The 15258-nt window shown below is 58.0% G+C and overlaps 6 protein-coding genes across 6 annotated transcripts; 3 read left to right on the forward strand and 3 right to left on the reverse strand.

Annotated features, from left to right (window-relative positions):
- The first annotated feature begins 97 nt into the window (after positions 1 to 97).
- L226DRAFT_500112 (mitochondrial 37S ribosomal protein uS2m) lies at positions 98 to 1148 on the forward strand. The gene is made up of 2 exons (XM_067677750.1): positions 98 to 301; positions 354 to 1148. Exons 1-2 carry the CDS (start codon positions 115 to 117, stop codon positions 1067 to 1069), a joined length of 903 nt encoding a protein of 300 aa, XP_067540447.1. The 5' UTR covers positions 98 to 114; the 3' UTR covers positions 1070 to 1148.
- L226DRAFT_550131 (anthranilate synthase component) lies at positions 990 to 3084 on the reverse strand. Its single transcript, XM_067682728.1, has 6 exons — positions 2906 to 3084; positions 2630 to 2843; positions 1844 to 2578; positions 1576 to 1783; positions 1213 to 1520; positions 990 to 1157 (listed from the first exon to the last, which is right to left on the reverse strand). Exons 1-6 carry the CDS (start codon positions 2921 to 2923, stop codon positions 1111 to 1113), a joined length of 1530 nt encoding a protein of 509 aa, XP_067540448.1. The 5' UTR covers positions 2924 to 3084; the 3' UTR covers positions 990 to 1110.
- A 212-nt stretch (positions 3085 to 3296) lies between these two features.
- On the forward strand, positions 3297 to 5007 carry L226DRAFT_454831 (SHQ1-domain-containing protein; the record flags this gene model as incomplete). The annotated part of the gene is made up of 6 exons (XM_067675207.1): positions 3297 to 3371; positions 3432 to 3780; positions 3837 to 4074; positions 4128 to 4258; positions 4323 to 4770; positions 4830 to 5007. The coding sequence occupies 6 exons, from the start codon at positions 3297 to 3299 to the stop codon at positions 5005 to 5007; spliced, it is 1419 nt and encodes a 472-aa protein (XP_067540449.1).
- A 1514-nt stretch (positions 5008 to 6521) lies between these two features.
- L226DRAFT_184090 (uncharacterized protein) lies at positions 6522 to 7126 on the reverse strand. The gene is made up of 3 exons (XM_067672727.1): positions 7055 to 7126; positions 6882 to 6988; positions 6522 to 6800 (listed from the first exon to the last, which is right to left on the reverse strand). Exons 2-3 carry the CDS (start codon positions 6974 to 6976, stop codon positions 6602 to 6604), a joined length of 294 nt encoding a protein of 97 aa, XP_067540450.1. The 5' UTR covers positions 6977 to 6988; positions 7055 to 7126; the 3' UTR covers positions 6522 to 6601.
- A 2994-nt stretch (positions 7127 to 10120) lies between these two features.
- L226DRAFT_454697 (uncharacterized protein) lies at positions 10121 to 12332 on the reverse strand (the record flags this gene model as incomplete). Its single annotated transcript, XM_067675196.1, has 3 exons — positions 10121 to 11805; positions 11907 to 12185; positions 12233 to 12332. The coding sequence occupies 3 exons, from the start codon at positions 12330 to 12332 to the stop codon at positions 10121 to 10123; spliced, it is 2064 nt and encodes a 687-aa protein (XP_067540451.1).
- An 81-nt stretch (positions 12333 to 12413) lies between these two features.
- On the forward strand, positions 12414 to 15104 carry L226DRAFT_530075 (uncharacterized protein). Its single transcript, XM_067679759.1, has 12 exons — positions 12414 to 12668; positions 12721 to 12753; positions 12813 to 12903; positions 12966 to 12980; positions 13051 to 13235; positions 13338 to 13459; positions 13563 to 13720; positions 13780 to 13810; positions 13929 to 13954; positions 14027 to 14405; positions 14477 to 14486; positions 14548 to 15104. Exons 1-12 carry the CDS (start codon positions 12618 to 12620, stop codon positions 14797 to 14799), a joined length of 1353 nt encoding a protein of 450 aa, XP_067540452.1. The 5' UTR covers positions 12414 to 12617; the 3' UTR covers positions 14800 to 15104.
- The last annotated feature ends 154 nt before the right edge of the window (positions 15105 to 15258 follow it).

Below are 15258 nucleotides of genomic sequence, written 5' to 3' on the forward strand. Positions count from 1 at the left end.
GGCGGTCAAGAAGAGAGAAAAAAATCGATAGGCTTTGCTGAGGTAAGCGACTGCCACGCGCGCCCGGAGCGCGCCTTTCCATTGCCGCCACCGCGTCCTCGTCTCGTCCCAGCCATGGCCACCTCCCTCGCCCGCTCCCTCGCTGCCTCCGCCGCACGCTCTGTGCGGCGCACACGGCTCTCGACGTCGACCGCAGCGCAGGTCCGACATTCTTCCTTCGCAAGGGTCGAGGAGAAGCCTCTCGAGACCGTGGACGACTGGACCAACTTCCAGCTCAAGCGTGCAGAGTACCAGACATTGAGTGCGTGTCCCGCCGTGCCAGCTACTATCTCTAAGCCTCACAAGCCTTGCAGTCGACACGTTCTCTGAGTATGGCTCGACACAGACGCGGAACAATACCTTCCAGCCCCACCATTCCCTCCACCGACCCGTAGCACCCTCCGACATCACCCTCTCCGCTCTCATCGCTTCCGGGGCTCACTTCGGCCACTCACAAAAGCGCATGAACCCCAACTTTGTGCCGTATGCATACGGTGTCCGCGCAGGCATTACCATCATTGACCTCGACCACACTCTCCCCCTCCTCCGCCGCGCCGCACAAGTCGTGCGAGGTGTCGCTGCCGGTGGCGGTTCCGTCGTATTCGTTGGTACACGGTCAGACCTCCGCCCTGCGGTGCGTCTTGCGGCGGAGCGCATGGGCAAGCAGGGATACCACGTCGGCGAGCGTTGGTTGCCGGGTACTCTGACGAACAGGGTGCAAATGTTTGGTCCCGAGGTTGCTGGCGACGAGCAGGTCATCCCCGACCTTGTCGTGTTCCTGAATCCCATCCCCAACATCCATGCCGTCCGAGAATGCGCACTCGAACACGTACCGACCATCGGCATTGTCGATTCGAATGTGGATCCTCGAGTCGTCATGTACCCCATCCCGGCGAACGACGAGAGCACACGGACAGCAGAACTCATCGCGGGACTGCTTAGCGTGGCTGGTCGTGAAGGCGTGGCTATCTATCAGGAGGAGCAGGCAAAAGCTGCTGCACGCGCAGCTAAGAGACCACCGCGGTACTAATTACATGGCATAGATCGCTATATACATTATGTCTTCTAATCTCATGAAGTCGGCGCACTCTTCGCATTCTGGATGTCGTACCAGTATTCTGCAACCAAAAGTGAGCAAAGGGAGGGACAATATAGGTAAGTTGATGGACGTACGCTCAGCAGCTTCGAGCGCCTTCATGTTGCCCTTCAGCTTGTTCAGGGTCTCGACGTACTCCTCCTCCTCCACGCTGTCGAAGACGATTCCACCTCCTGCCTGCAGATACGCGATGCCGTCCTTGAAGGTCATTGTGCGGATGGCGATACAGGTATCCATCTCGTCCTCTGCGAAGTCGAAACGACCGACAGCACCTGCATAAATGCCTCGTCGTTGCTTCTCAAGCTCATAGATGAGCTCAATGGCCTTGATCTTCGGGGCACCGGAGACCGTTCCCGCAGGGAAGATAGACCTGAACGCGTCGAACCTGCACGAGGCGGATGTCAGAACAGGAACATTCTATGGTAGCCGGGTCAACTGACCTATTCTTGTCATCCCGCAGCATACCCGACACTTGCGAGGTCAAATGGATGACATGGCTGAACTTCTCCAGCCTGAGGAGATGGTCGACGTGTACAGTTTCCGGCTTGCACACTCGGTTGACGTCGTTTCGTGCAAGGTCTACCAACATGATATGTTCTGCCCGGTCCTTCTCGGAGTTGAGCAGCTCGGCTCCTAACCGCTCGTCCTCTAAGGGTTTGCATGCACATGTCAGAATCTGTGCAAATCGCATGATGGAGGAAAACACACCCTCCACAGTCTGCCCTCTGCGAATTGTTCCGGCAATGGCATGGTTGTACACCTTGTTCTTCTCGACCTTGCATAGCGTCTCTGGACTTGCACCGACGATCTGAAGGTGACCACAGTCAAGGTAGAACATGTAAGGACTCGGGTTGATGCGTCGTAGGTGGCGGTAGGCGTTGAATGGGTGTAGCGTCGTCGGCCGGGCGAGACGCTGCGATGGGACGGCTTGAATGATATCTCCCGCGACGATATGCTCCTTCAAGTTCGCCACGAAGCCCTCGTACCCCTCCTTGCCGACGTTTGAAACTGCCTCACTGCCTAGGATGATTGGCTGCTGGTACACCTCTGGGGTTATGGTGCTCATCACGAGTTTCGCAAGTCTACGTGCTTTTGATACGGCCGTCTGGTAGATGAACGAGAGATTGACCTGTCCTGCGTCCCCGGGACAGAAGACGTGCGAGACGACCTTGAGGCTCTGGTAGAGATGGTCGTAGATGAGGAGGGTATCGACGAGCATGAAGATCGCTTCGGGGATGCGCAATGGGTCCTCGAGCGGGCACATAGTCTTGGGCTCAAAGTGCTGGATTGAATCGTACCCGACGTACCCAATCGCTCCGCCAGTGAACGTCGGCACCTCGGGGAGCTTCACGTATCTGTACATCCCAAGCTCCTTCTGTAACGCCACCATAGGGTCCCCAGTGGTCTCTTCATTAGGACCGACGCGGATGATCTTGAATGGGTCTTCGGAACGCGATGAGAGCTAGTTCTCGACGCGAGAAGAAGGGCACGCACCTGCTCCAATGAAACTATACCGCGCCAGGTTCTCGCCCGCCACCACCGACTCCAGCAGGAAGCTGTACTTCGAGTCCTTCGCTATCCTCAGATATGCCACGCATGGCGTCAGGAGGTCTCCCGGAAGTTCAACGTATACAGGGACGCAGTTTCCACGCTTTTCCTTTAGGATGATGTTTTCAATGGTAGAGAGGGGAGGAAAAGCCGGAAGTTTCTGTGAAAGACCGTGCGCACAGTCAATAATCTGCTACGACTCCCCATGAAAGCTCGCTTGACCTGCGTGTCCACGGCCATGATGGAAGGATTCGACGTCGTCTATCAGGGTATGATAATGGACGGTGGTGGTCGAAGTCGAGGAGGGATTTATAGAGTCAGTCAGATCGTTCAATACTATGTACCGGAGAATGCCCGCTTCGTTCCAATGAGTCACCGAGCTGCCCTCGATCGCAAGCATGTTGGCCTCCTCATCTCATCTCCGACCCTTGTGCGGCCTCTACTCTAATATCATCAGCACCGTCCAGGCCCACCGCGACGCTGTCGGAACGAAGTGCAGACGAGCAGCTTGGTCAGATCTTGTGATGATCTCGGAGTACGGAGCGCCCAAGTGTTTCAGTAACGCTTTTGTGGCTTGTCTTTCAACCTCATTCATGCAAGTTCGCTTAGTGCCATGATCACGCCCCGTTTTTCGTGCTCGCAGACTGACAAGTCAGTCATCATCTCCATATACTGTCCCTCAGTACGAGTGAGTGTACAGCTTTCCGGATCTCTTGTGCTCGTGCTGAGAAATTTCGATCGGAAGTAGGCATCGGACGTTGAGATCAATGTGGACGAGACGCTCTTGACCGTGCACATCAGCCCATACTTCCTCCGACTGAACTTTTCGCACCCACTCCTCGAAGACGACGCTTCGTCTGCAGTCTACGATCCGAGCACCGGATATCTGACCGTGACGCTCACCAAGGAAGTCCCCGGACAGGACTTCAAAGACCTCGACTTGCTCGCAAAACTTCTTGCTCCGCGACCTTCCAAGGATGCACTCTCGCAGCCGACGATCGAAGTCCTGGACTCGCAACCGAACGATCAAAATATCGACGCGGAGCTCGTGGAACGGACGCAGGCGCTGAGTCTAGAACAGCGCGAAATCCTTGAAGGTGTGCGATGTGTAGCGAAGTGACCCGACGAGAGCGTTGCTGACGAGAATCGGTAGCCGCTGAAAACGACTGGCAGCTACCACAAGCTGTTCCGGAACCATTGCCGCAGCTAAATACGAGCGCTGAGCACCGATATGGGTTCTTGGACATGCACTCTGGTTATTTCCGGCATGTCGAACATACCGAGAACGAAGTGAATGAACTGGGCGTCGATGCCGAGACTTGTCCGCCCGATCAACGCTGCCGTAGGCGTATCGAGCACGAGGAAGAGAAATGGGACGAAGAACACTATATGTAGGTCTCCCCGCCCGCACTCGTTTCCATCCACTGAACACCGCGTTACGTAGGGCGGACTTCGCCGATGACGAGTACATACGGGAACTTATCGCCTGGTCGCACCCGCACGCCACGTCCACTGACGAGTTCGAATACACCGAAAAGGAAAACCTTGTCATGCTGCGTCTGCCTCGGAAAGAGTGTACGCGCCCGCATTCACAGCTTCTGCAGTTCCAACGCACTTCTGACCCTTCCATCCATCACAGATCTCCCTAGTCCAGCGCAGACGCACCAATTGTACTTGACCCTCCTCACGCTGCTATTCTCGTACGCCTACGAGACGCGCACAACTCAACACGATCCGACCCCGGAGAGCGCTTGGACCCTTGCGTCTCTCATACCTGCATTCTCCGCACTCGACCCACCGCCGTATGATCAAACTCAGTGGACAGACCCATCGAACTTTACGGCAGATGAGTTAGGGGCTACGTTCACAGCAAGCTACCGACGTGCGCTTGCGTTCCCGTTGTATCGCTCGTTCGCGCTGGCGGAAGCCTGTCGGGCCGATGTAGCTGCGCTGCTGGCCCGTGGCAAACGGGTCGTGGCGCGGTGCTTGCTAGAAGCAAAGGACATCCTTGACCACCACGACGTATATTACGTTTACAGCAAGATTTGGGTGGACGACTTCTGCGTGTGGGTGCTCGCCTATGCCAAGTGATTATTTCCCTGCACACACCCGCCCTAGTAAATAGGCTGACTCGATATGATCGCAGCGACGAGGTCCTAGCGCGACTAGCAGAGTCCGTCAAAACACTCCGGATGAAGAAGAGCATGATCGGATGGGGCCTCGAGGAACTCGAGGTTTTGACACGAGAGGATGCCGAACGCAGTCCGGATAGCGATGACGAGGATGATGACGAGATCGAGCGTATGCTTCCCGCCCCGTTGTGAACGGTAACTTACGGTAACGTAGAGACATCCTTGCCCGGCAACACGCTCACTTCGCTTACCTGTAATATGCCACCGACAGTAAGCGCTTCCGAGCAGGAGTCGAGACTCGTTGCCATCTACAGCATGTAGAAGAGCTCGGCGGTGGCGTGTCGTGTGCGTGAAACCTTGTAGGGGCCGGCGATACGCAAACTGCCGCCGAGTGGTTTACTATCGCTGACGTGGGCGACGCTACCTCCGGCTCGATATGCAGCAAGTTACAGACCTGCTGAATCGCACCCGTAAACCGAACAGAATCGGACCGTGTGCAGGATGATCTCGAACAAGAAGTCCATGCACGCTTGCTTCGAATGGGGTCCTACGCAATGCTCGTTAGTGGATGGCCATGTTTGAACATCAAGCATATATCCTGGTGATGTAGCGGCCTGGAACTTTCTTGTGATACTGCTGATCAATGAGCAATGGCTTGTTCAAGGGCACAACACGTTAGTGCATAACCCTGCGCACATGAGGTCATGCTTGCATCGGCACTAACCCTGAGCTACCCTTGATGAGAGGTTATCAATCGCCCGCCGGCAGCATGCAACCTCTGGCTCTCCAAGCCCGATATGCAGACTCACTGGCCTCACTGGCGAGCCCTATCCGGATCCCCGTATACGCCAAGCTTTTGACAACCTTCCCCTCCCGGGACGAACCCACTGCGAACCAAGAACGCAAGAACAAACGAAGGCAGACTCGCGGCACGCCGCAGAGCCGCGGTTCTGCGCCGCCATCTCGCCTAACTCTCTCGTGCACCCTTCCTGCCTTCGCCGCGCGATTCCAGTCCTCGTCTCGAAAACGTGGGCGCGCATGCGGCCCGGTGGCAGGCTTCTTCCCCGAGATCCCCTCCCTCGGATAGGAGTGGTGCGAGCCAAAATCGTGCCGCTGTATGGGCGAAGGGCGCGTGGTCCCCGGCGAAGGCTCCCGCGCGGGTGATAGACTTTGGGTCCGACGTGGGCTTCCCAGCGGAGCTTTTGCACTGCTCTTGCGAGGTTGGACGGGCCTTTTCCCGCCTGGGCGAGCGCGGGCTTTCAGAGTCTCCGTGGTTCCGTCGCTCGACCTTTCGGAGGGCAAACGTCGCACGGACGGTCGGTAGGTTAGTGCACGTCACGGTGCAGACGGTGCTCCGTATGGGTCACGCGGGTAGACGGCTGTTGCTCGTCTTCAGTCATGGTTGCATGGAACCCGAGAACATGGCTTTTATTCGACCGTGTATTGGTCGAGATAGACTCGTGATCGTGCACCCTATGATTACGTGCTGCGTGCCATGAATCATTATAAACCTAGGTTCAATTGCAGATCGCGCACCTGCTCATCATGCATCTGTAGGCGCAGCTCCAACTAGAAGCGACGAACCGGCGGCATAACAGCGTACATTTATGTATCTTGCGCTCAGCCGCAGCTGATCAGTGAAAAACGTTGCCGTGATATACCCGGCTTCCTACCTTCTAACCTCCTCCCATACGGCCTTCTTCACACTGCTCGATGCGGATATGCCGACCGCAGTACTGCGGCACGTGGCAGAGAAGACGGACGACAGTCTCCGAGAAGCTCGCCTTCAAGTCATGACAGACACCGTGCGGCGGCGCTCAGCACCCACCATATCGATGTGGGAGGCCAGAAGCAAAAGGAAGTAAAGTCTGTCTTGTTTCTCCGGGCTGGACTGGCCCCGCTCGGGACCGCCATGCCGTAAGAGCGCGTTGCAGCGGGGAAAGTTCGTCCACATATGGCCTGGGACGGCGGCCGTTGTGTACTTGCTGAGTAGCAGCCGCACGTCAGTGATGGACGTCCGTCGACCCCGGATCACTTACCACACGCATCCACGCCCACATACCTACCTGGAAGGGTGTTTGCGCGCCCCGGCTGCGGCCGTCTGCGCAGGCTGTTGCGAGATAGAAGCCGATAAGGGGAGAAACGTGCTCGAGGAAGACATGCATCCCGGCGGCTGGGCGCACCACGGTATGTCAGCTGTGGTCAGAACGGGCAAGAAACACCGGAGAAGTATGCGTACCACAATCACCAGCGTACACAGCCCTGACAGGATGACAAGCCGAGCAAGAAGATCAAGACGGCCCGCGAGCACAAGTTACTATTAGCCTGCCTTGTCACTTGTCAGTTTCGCCGAACGTTCAAGTACATTTTCTGCAAGGTAAGTCACTTATCTGCAGTTATCCCGCTGCATTCCTACCGATGCCAAGCAATGTGTATGAGAACGGTATGCCCTGCACGAGGCTACCGGGGATGTGTGATGATCTCTCGATGTCCGGATGTGGCAAGTAGGTTTGGGGTTGGCGGACCTTGTCGGAAGAAGCGTAAACGATGGTCACCTTCCTGAACCTTCCCTTGGGGGCTGCAGTTCTCCCGTGGTCGTTCTGCTTGTATTCATCCCTTGCTGATCTCCTGTAGGATTTGCATTGTCAGCCTGGGACCTATCGAAGCCAGCGGGAACCGAGTCTTGTTACTGCCGCCAGCCTCGAGTGAAGGACCTCTAAGCCAAGTGGTGCAGCGGTCTAACATGTACGTCACAAGATACCCGGGCCGCCTCACCTTGTCGACGTCGTGTGAGAATTGCCGCCTCGAAGCTTGCCTTGCGCTCCTCCTTCCCGACGCCACCAACAGCCCACGATCATTCCAAATGATTATGTACCGCTTTCGTCACATACCTGAGGCTACCTCAAGCTAAGCCCCGGCTCTCATTCAACAGTGCTGGCGGTCCGCTACCTCAAACACTGCGCACTGTGACAGTGAAGGGTGCATAGTGTAAGTGTGTCCGAGTGGAGCGGCAAGGGCTCAGCGAGATCGTCGAGACAGTACAGCCCATCTCGGCGCGCCATCTCATCGCGCTCGCCCATCTCCATCATCCGTCACCGGTACCGCAGAGACTGCTCTCGACCACAACCACGGTCTCACGGCGTTCTACTGGCTGGTCAGTAGACCACTGAAGCCTCGCGTTCTTGTGCTGCATGTCTCGCAAGCGCGAACTTTGTTTTTAGGTTCGCTGAGCGCGCCCCACCCGCATCAACATCGACGAAATGAGGACGTTGGGTCGGTTCGGGTGCACTACTGTCTCCTTCCACCCCAAGAATGCACCTCAGGCGGGCACCTCTCCGCTTGGCAGCAGTAGCGACGGCCCACGAGTGGGTCCAACGGGCAACGTGACTGGCTTCTGACGAGTAGTCCCCCAACGACGGGAGTACTCGGACGCCCGCGTTGGATTCGGGCTCAGAGGCCACCGGGGCTTCCCAGCACATCGAGACTCGTCGGTCGACTCTTCATTTCATGGTTCATGATACAATCAACGCCGACACGCACCATTAATAACGTACACGCGCTCATGACGGGACTGGGCCATGGCGACGAGGGTTGCTCCATCCGCACCCGCCGCGGCGCCATCGTGTCAGTTGTCACCAGTGACGAAACCGTGCCCAAGGAGAGATGTCCATGTCATTCGCCGCCAACGACCGACGGATGATCTCGTCCATCTGCGCGTGAGATGTTGTAAGTTGCAAGGAGGTTGACAATGACAATTGAGCAAGGCGTGGATGGATGCGAGGCCGCCGGCGTCCTCGAGCCCGATAACGATCGCGATCGCGAGAGAGACGACCGACCCGCGCGAACGGAAGGTTTCCGCGAAGCTCGAAGCTCGAGCACTCCCAAACAGGGCTAGTCCCGGGCGTCCCGCGCCAAGCCTCCTCTGCAGGCAGCCACTGCCGTCAGTGTCGCTCAGCCAAAGCCACAAACTTGTACATGAAGTTGAAGTGGGCTCACCATCTGAGCTCAGGCTCTTGCTAAATTAGCACAATGCGAGGAGCCCGACCCTAGACCGCAGGCCTCGTGTATCCGCGCGAACCCTGTACGGGCTTGGGGCGGACAAGAACCTCAAGACAAGCCCAGAACACCCAACACGTTGCGACGAACAATGGACCATGACGCGAAGCGCAGGTCGAGAAGTCTTATCGGGACGGGCGACGGCCGGAAATTTGCACCATCGCGCATGCATGCTGCTACTGCTGCTCAGCTAAGAGGCAAGATGCACGATCCACGATGCGCGGGAGGCTTCTTCGCGCCTTCCTAAGCCTTCGGGACGCGGTGATGGGCTGGGTTGGGAGGATGCTCGTCACCGGCGCCGCCATGACCACCGTCGCGGCTCGCCTTGCCGGCGGGCGTGCGAAGCGCGCCGCGTCGCAAGGGTCTCCGGTCGGGACATACACGTATGGATGGAGGAATCAACGAATAATGATTAGGGTATGTCTGTCGTGCATACGCGTGTCCGAACCATGCAAGGGGGAGGATAAAGTGAGACGAATAAGTTAGTCTGCGGGCATTGCAACCGAGGGGCTACTATAGAATACATGTGTACGGTGGGTGGACAAACTGCAGGGCCTACGTACATTCATACACGCTCGCGAGAACTAGGGTGCGATCGATAGTCTACAGGGATGGGCGGATGGCGGATGGACAGGATGAATGCAACTCCACGCGCGCGCCACGGGCCCCTGCGTGCATGGAATCCGAAGAGTTGGAGGCCGTGGCACCGGGACGGGCGCGGGGTAGCTAGTGCTATGATGCGGTGCGACGGTGCGAGCTACGAGCTGGAAAACAGAAAGCGTGCAAGGACATTATAGACGACAGGAGCGAGCTATTATGGTATCGTGAATGTATCATGTATGTGCAAAATGGAGTTGTGCGTGCGTGCGTGCCAGGAGCGAGATGCATGTGCAAAAATCGAACGAAGACTATGATGCAGATGATGGAGACAGAGACGGAGACCGGTGAATATGTGCAGCGTGCGCAAAAACGAAACCGACGTGTACGACGACAACATAAAACGAAGAGCGGAAGAACGAAATGAAAGCAACGGGGGGACAACCTGGCTGAACGGGCACCAGGGAACACGCACTAGAAGGCGGCCGAATGGAAGAAAGCCAGGGAAGCAACGGCCGAAATATCTGAGCTAGCGCGAAGGGATCGCGGCGGGTTGCCGGGGACGTATGACATTTGGTACGCACTGCGCGCTGTCGGATCGGCGTATCCTAGTGTAGAGGGTGGGCTAGCAGGGAGCCACAGCGGGGCGCCGCTATCCACCGGTCCGCTTGCGCGTTATGCCTAGCAAGCCGAGCATGCCCGCGCTGCTCCGTCTGGATTGCAGCTCTATGCGCGCGAGCTCCTCCTCCCACGCGCGTATCTGCTCAGCTTCGAGCCCGAACTGCAGTCCCAGGCCGGTGGTTTTGGGCCTTTCCCTTCTTCTCTCCTGGTCGTCCTCCGCGGGTTCACGTTCCCGCTTCCCATCACCCTCCCAAGCGCGCGACTTGCCTCGGACCTTGTCCACAGCGTTGAGCATGCTTTCCCCAAGGCCCGATTCCCGACACTTCGCTTTCGACGAGCCATAGCTGTGCGAACTCGTCGCGCTGGACCGCGACTCCTGGCTTGACAGCTGGTCGCCTCGGTCGCGATCGAAGCGTAAGCCGGCATCCGCGGACGCCGCGAACGTAAAGTTGGACTTGTCCCGGGGGCCAGCAGAAGTGTGCGGTCTCCGCGGCGCCTTCTTACGCGGCTTGGTGCTACCCGCAGAATGCGTCTTGCGGTGCTCGCCCTCGCTAGATTGCGCTGGGGTCTGCGGAGGCGAGGGTAACCCGTGTCCGCTCGCTTTCGCAGGAGCGCCGTCCGCACTAGAGCCGTCCTCGCCGCGCCGTCGCCACGGGCTTTTGGACTTGCTCCGCTGTGCGAGCTCCTTCTGCTCAGACCACTTCTCCATAGCAACCTTCCGATCCGATTCGTTCGTCGGAACGATGGTTAGCTCCTTCGGTTCCAGTTCGACGGTGTCCGATCCGGTGGGCCCCGTGACAACAAGCTTCGTCCGGATGAAGAAACGCACCGTTGCGAATTCGCTGGACATCGTCTCTCCAATCGCCCATCGAGAGGTTCCACGGCTCTCGGGCCACTGTAAAGGGACGCTCTTCACCCAGAGCCCAGAAGAGTCGCAAGTGAAGGAGTTGACCTCTGTGGAAACAATCGAGACGGCGAAGACTCTCAGAGGAGCGTCGGAGGAAGGCACTGGAGGGCCACGAGGCGAGACGGATAAGGAAGAAGAGGGAGATGGTGGTGGACGAGAAGGTGACGGGACACGAGGGATGGGAATGGGCAAAGAAGATCCGTTAGGGCTCGATGGTGAAAGTAGGGGAAACGTCGAAGAATAGCTGACGTTGGTGGCCACGGAGTCAAAGGTTGTCTGACTGGGACTAAGATGAGGACCGTACGGTGACTGAGGATATGCCAGAGAGCCTGAAGCGAAAGAACCCGAAGCGAATTGAGAAGTGGTCGGCGTGCGCGCGTCGTCATCAGAATAAGAGGAAGGCGTCGGGGAAGCAGGTGAGAAGGTCGTTGTAGGAGAAGGAGAAGCGGCCATAGCGTGATTAATGCCTGCGGTGACAAGTGGTGTGGGAGCTGCGGGTGCGTTATGGAGCTCGATCCGTCGCTCAACAGAGACTGTCGCGCTGCGTATACCAACACCAGGATCTTGGGGCTGGAGGAAGAGAGTAGCATATATGATGTCAGATGGCCCTACCGGATGCGAGGGTGCAGACACGGTGTAGCGAACAACGGGAGCGCGAGGCTTGTTCGTTTCATGGAGGAGGGCGTGCTGCGACGGAGAGAGCGTCGGCGTGGGGTGTGTTGATGGAGGGAGGTCGTAGCGGAAGAGGGCGAGATCGTAGTAGCGGACAATGCGGGAGCCGACGCTGGGAATGGGCACATGGTCTAGGACTTGAAAGAAGAAAGGTGGCGGGTAAGATGATTGGAATAGAGTGATGGTGGCAGATGGCAGATGGGGGGCGACAAGCGGGGGAGAGAATGTGATGACTTACTCGCTTCCAAACGCCAGAAGACACGGTAATCCTGGTAATTTGCAGTGCTAAAGCCGGGTGTGCGTTTTGGGAGGGTGATCTTGAAGGGGAACTCGAGCTCTCCGACGTCCGAGTACTCTCTGTCCGGCGGCTTGACCCAGAGGACATCGGTGTGGTCTACGACGAGGGTGGAGCGAAAGGAGCGGGAGCGCGTGAGACGCGACTGGTAGCAGCGGATGGAGACGGAGAGGGACTTTGCGGGAATGGGCCTGCGATCCTCGTCAAGTTTTGTGCGTACGACTGTCGGAGGTCAGACACAGCGGGGGAGGAGGGGGAGGGGAACGTACCGCCTTCGACGCGGACGGGGGTGAGGCCGAGGTAGCCCTGGTGGGGGAAGAAGCGGTTCCCGGAGTTGCCCCGTGTGGTGGAGAGGACGAGGTGGACCATGGGGAGGGGGGAGGGGGGGACGAAGGCCCCGGAGACGATATAAGTAGGCGAACATTGGGTGATCCTACCAACATCCAGCGAAGCCAGTGAATAGAATTCCCCATCTCCTTCCTCGTTTCCCCATTATTTAATTATTTCCTCGATCACTGCCCGTTTGGGCCGCCTTCCGCATCCGCACATAGACGCCCCTGCCACGCGCTCGCCCGCCGTCGCTGCGTCCGCTGTGCGCTGACAGCCACGCTCACCCTGCGCTCATCGTCCGTCCGCCACCGCCCGTCGCCCGCCATGCCGTCCTCGCTCTACGTCCCCATCCTCATCGCCGGCATGCTCATCACCGTCCGTCGCGTCCTTCTCCTCGTGTCCACCCGCTGACGCTGATTTCCCCCAGGGCTCCAGCAACTCGCTCTGGAGCAAGTGGCAGGTGCGTGTCGTATCGTCCCCGCAGCGACCAGATGGCCCTCCTCACATGTCGCCCTGCAGGACATGCAATGCGTCGAGAACTGCGATGACAAGAACCCCGCACACCGTGTCCTCTACGAGCAACCCGTCTGGCAAACCCTGCAGATGTTCCGTGCGTCCCTCCTCCTGTGTCCTGCATGCATGCACCCTGACCGCCGTAACCGTCCGCGCTAGTCGGAGAGATGCTCTGTACGTCCATTCGCCCGCCTGCGCGCATGCGCCGCGCTCACCGTCGCGCATTGCACGTGTCTGTCGTCAGGCTTCCTTCCCGTCATCTACTCTTTGGCCCGCGCCAGGCATCAGACTCAGCCACTGCGCCTTCCCTCCGACTCCGAAGAGGAGCCTGCCGCTGGCTCAAAGCCCGAGATCCCCCAAGCACGCCTACATGGCTGGAAGCTACTCCTCCTCTGGTTCCCGGCCGCTTGCGATCTCACCGGTACTACGGTGCGCCTCCGTCTGGCCTTGGCCGTTTTCGTCTTCTCATGACATCCACTCCCATTCATCTCCCGCGCGTTTGCCCCCTCTCGTCACAATGTGGCTATACAGTTGATGAATGTCGGTTTGCTCTACACCCCGGTCTCAATTTACCAGATGACCCGAGGCGCCCTCGTCCTCTTCGTCGGCATCCTCTCCGTCATCTTCCTCCGCAGGCGTCTTTGGCTTTACCAGTTGAGTTTCCTCATCCGCTTCCCACCCATTGTCCTGCGTGTAGCTCGGCCGTCTGCCCGCCGTATTCTGCCCCGAAAGAAGATGCTTACTCTTGTTCCAAAGATGGGTATCCCTTATTACCGTCATGGCAGGTGTCTCTCTCGTCGGCCTCAGCGGCTCTATGGTCAAGGACGCCGTCAAGGAGTCTAGCGTGGGCACTTTCGATGAGATTCCGCCCCCTGAACCCATCGAAGAGCCTGAAGTCACCAAAGTCCTCGTCGGTTAGTCGAACCTCCATTGTGCGCAGTCTGCTTCTCCATCACCTGACCTTGTTCCGCAGGCGTGTTTTTCATTCTCTTTGCCCAAGTCTTGTGCGTATCCCTTCCATACTTTCATATAGGCTCTTCCCTGCGACCCTTCATGCATTCTGACTCGTCTGCTGACATCTTCTGCTCCCGTGGTACGTCCGCATCGCCGATGCGCGCACAGCACGGCCGCCCAGTTCGTCATTGAAGGTCGGTCTCCTATCCAACTCTCATGATGTGCGACCCTGTTCATCGTTATTACACTCACACTGGGACATATAGAGAAGATCATGGGTCGCTACTCTGTAGCACCGCTGGTGGCTGTTGGGTTCGAAGGTCTTTTCGGCGCGCTCAGCATCGTCCTCGCGATGCCTCTCCTTGCGCGCTACGCGTCTGTCTCACCCTTCTTTGATCTTCCGCGCGGTTGGCACCAGATGATTGACACGCCCTCGGTACTCTACTCCGGTCTTGTCATCGCGGTTTCGATTTCCCTGTTCAACTTCTTCGGTCTCAGCGTGACGCGCCACCTGAGCGCCACCGCTCGCAGCCTCACTGACACGTGCAGAACTCTCACCATCTGGATCGTGAGCTTAGGCCTAGGTTGGGAGGTGCTTATGTGGCCAATTTCCCTCCTCCAGGTTGCCGGATTCGCGCTCCTCGTGTGAGTGTGTTACACATGCTCTCCCCGACCCTGCGCGCATCATACTGATTTTACTGGGTGCCGTCTCTCAGATACGGCACGGTACGCACGCTATCGCATGGAAGAATTCTCGGATCTCGCGCATGCTGACATCATCTCACAGTTCCTTTTTAACCACCTCGTCGCCCCTCCGCGCTTCTTGCGTCCCGCGTCTGAGCGGGCCGCCGCTGTGCCCACGGAAGAGGAGGCCGAGACGCAGACGCTTCTGGCCGAGGAGGCCCTCGACGATACGGCCGCCCTCCCCTCCGAGCTGGGACGCAGCGGCTTTGACGTTGTGCCCCCCGAGGAGCACGCTACCCATCCCCATGGGCGCACCACCACCTCGCAGGGCCCTGCGAGCGAAGACGCCGTCTAAGTTTGATCGGCAACAGGCCTGTCATGCCGTGTGCCGTATTCCGGGTACGGGGATAGATGTGCTTCCTTCAGCCCCGAGATTATGCCTAGTGCATCGTGGCCGCGCGAGGCTATACACCGTGCTTCTTTTTGCTGGCCTGCGTGGGACCTTGGAGGTGATTTTGCCACTTTATACTGTACAGTACGCGCTCTCACCACCGTTTCCCCCACCGAGAGCCGTGGATCTGCATGTCTTGTTATACATTACATTACACAACGTATCCGTAATATCACTAAGGTGCCACCAATACTCATCCTGTCAGCATCTCGCATACGCGGACCGACCGACACCCCCTCACGCCTCGGGACAGAGCCCGAGGCCTTCTTCCGGTTTCGGACAATACCTCTCGGAGGCCGCTTCTCGTCGCCCGGGCCAGCGTAAGGAGTTATCAGCCAGGTATCTGCTGCTGACAAGTCGCTG

Source organism: Lentinus tigrinus (genome assembly GCF_003813185.1).
Source record: "Lentinus tigrinus ALCF2SS1-7 unplaced genomic scaffold L226scaffold_3, whole genome shotgun sequence".
NCBI classification, from domain to species: domain Eukaryota; kingdom Fungi; phylum Basidiomycota; class Agaricomycetes; order Polyporales; family Polyporaceae; genus Lentinus; species Lentinus tigrinus.

Bases quoted from the DNA above. Each gene is read 5' to 3' on its own strand.
- L226DRAFT_500112 (XM_067677750.1), top strand. From the start codon at position 115: ATGGCCACCTCCCTCGCCCGCTCCCTCGCTGCCTCCGCCGCACGCTCT. The intron at 302-353 runs GTGCGTGTCCCG...CAAGCCTTGCAG, and splicing joins TGCAGAGTACCAGACATTGA to TCGACACGTTCTCTGAGTAT.
- L226DRAFT_550131 (XM_067682728.1), bottom strand. The intron at 2,579-2,629 runs GTGCGTGCCCTT...CGCGTTCCGAAG, and splicing joins GTATAGTTTCATTGGAGCAG to ACCCATTCAAGATCATCCGC. The intron at 1,784-1,843 runs GTGTGTTTTCCT...GCAAACCCTTAG, and splicing joins CAGAGGGCAGACTGTGGAGG to AGGACGAGCGGTTAGGAGCC.
- L226DRAFT_184090 (XM_067672727.1), bottom strand. From the start codon at position 6,976: ATGTCTTCCTCGAGCACGTTTCTCCCCTTATCGGCTTCTATCTCGCAA. The intron at 6,801-6,881 runs GTAGGTATGTGG...GCTGCTACTCAG, and splicing joins GCGCGCAAACACCCTTCCAG to CAAGTACACAACGGCCGCCG.
- L226DRAFT_530075 (XM_067679759.1), top strand. From the start codon at position 12,618: ATGCCGTCCTCGCTCTACGTCCCCATCCTCATCGCCGGCATGCTCATC. The intron at 12,754-12,812 runs GTGCGTGTCGTA...GTCGCCCTGCAG, and splicing joins CGCTCTGGAGCAAGTGGCAG to GACATGCAATGCGTCGAGAA. The intron at 13,955-14,026 runs GTCGGTCTCCTA...TGGGACATATAG, and splicing joins CGCCCAGTTCGTCATTGAAG to AGAAGATCATGGGTCGCTAC.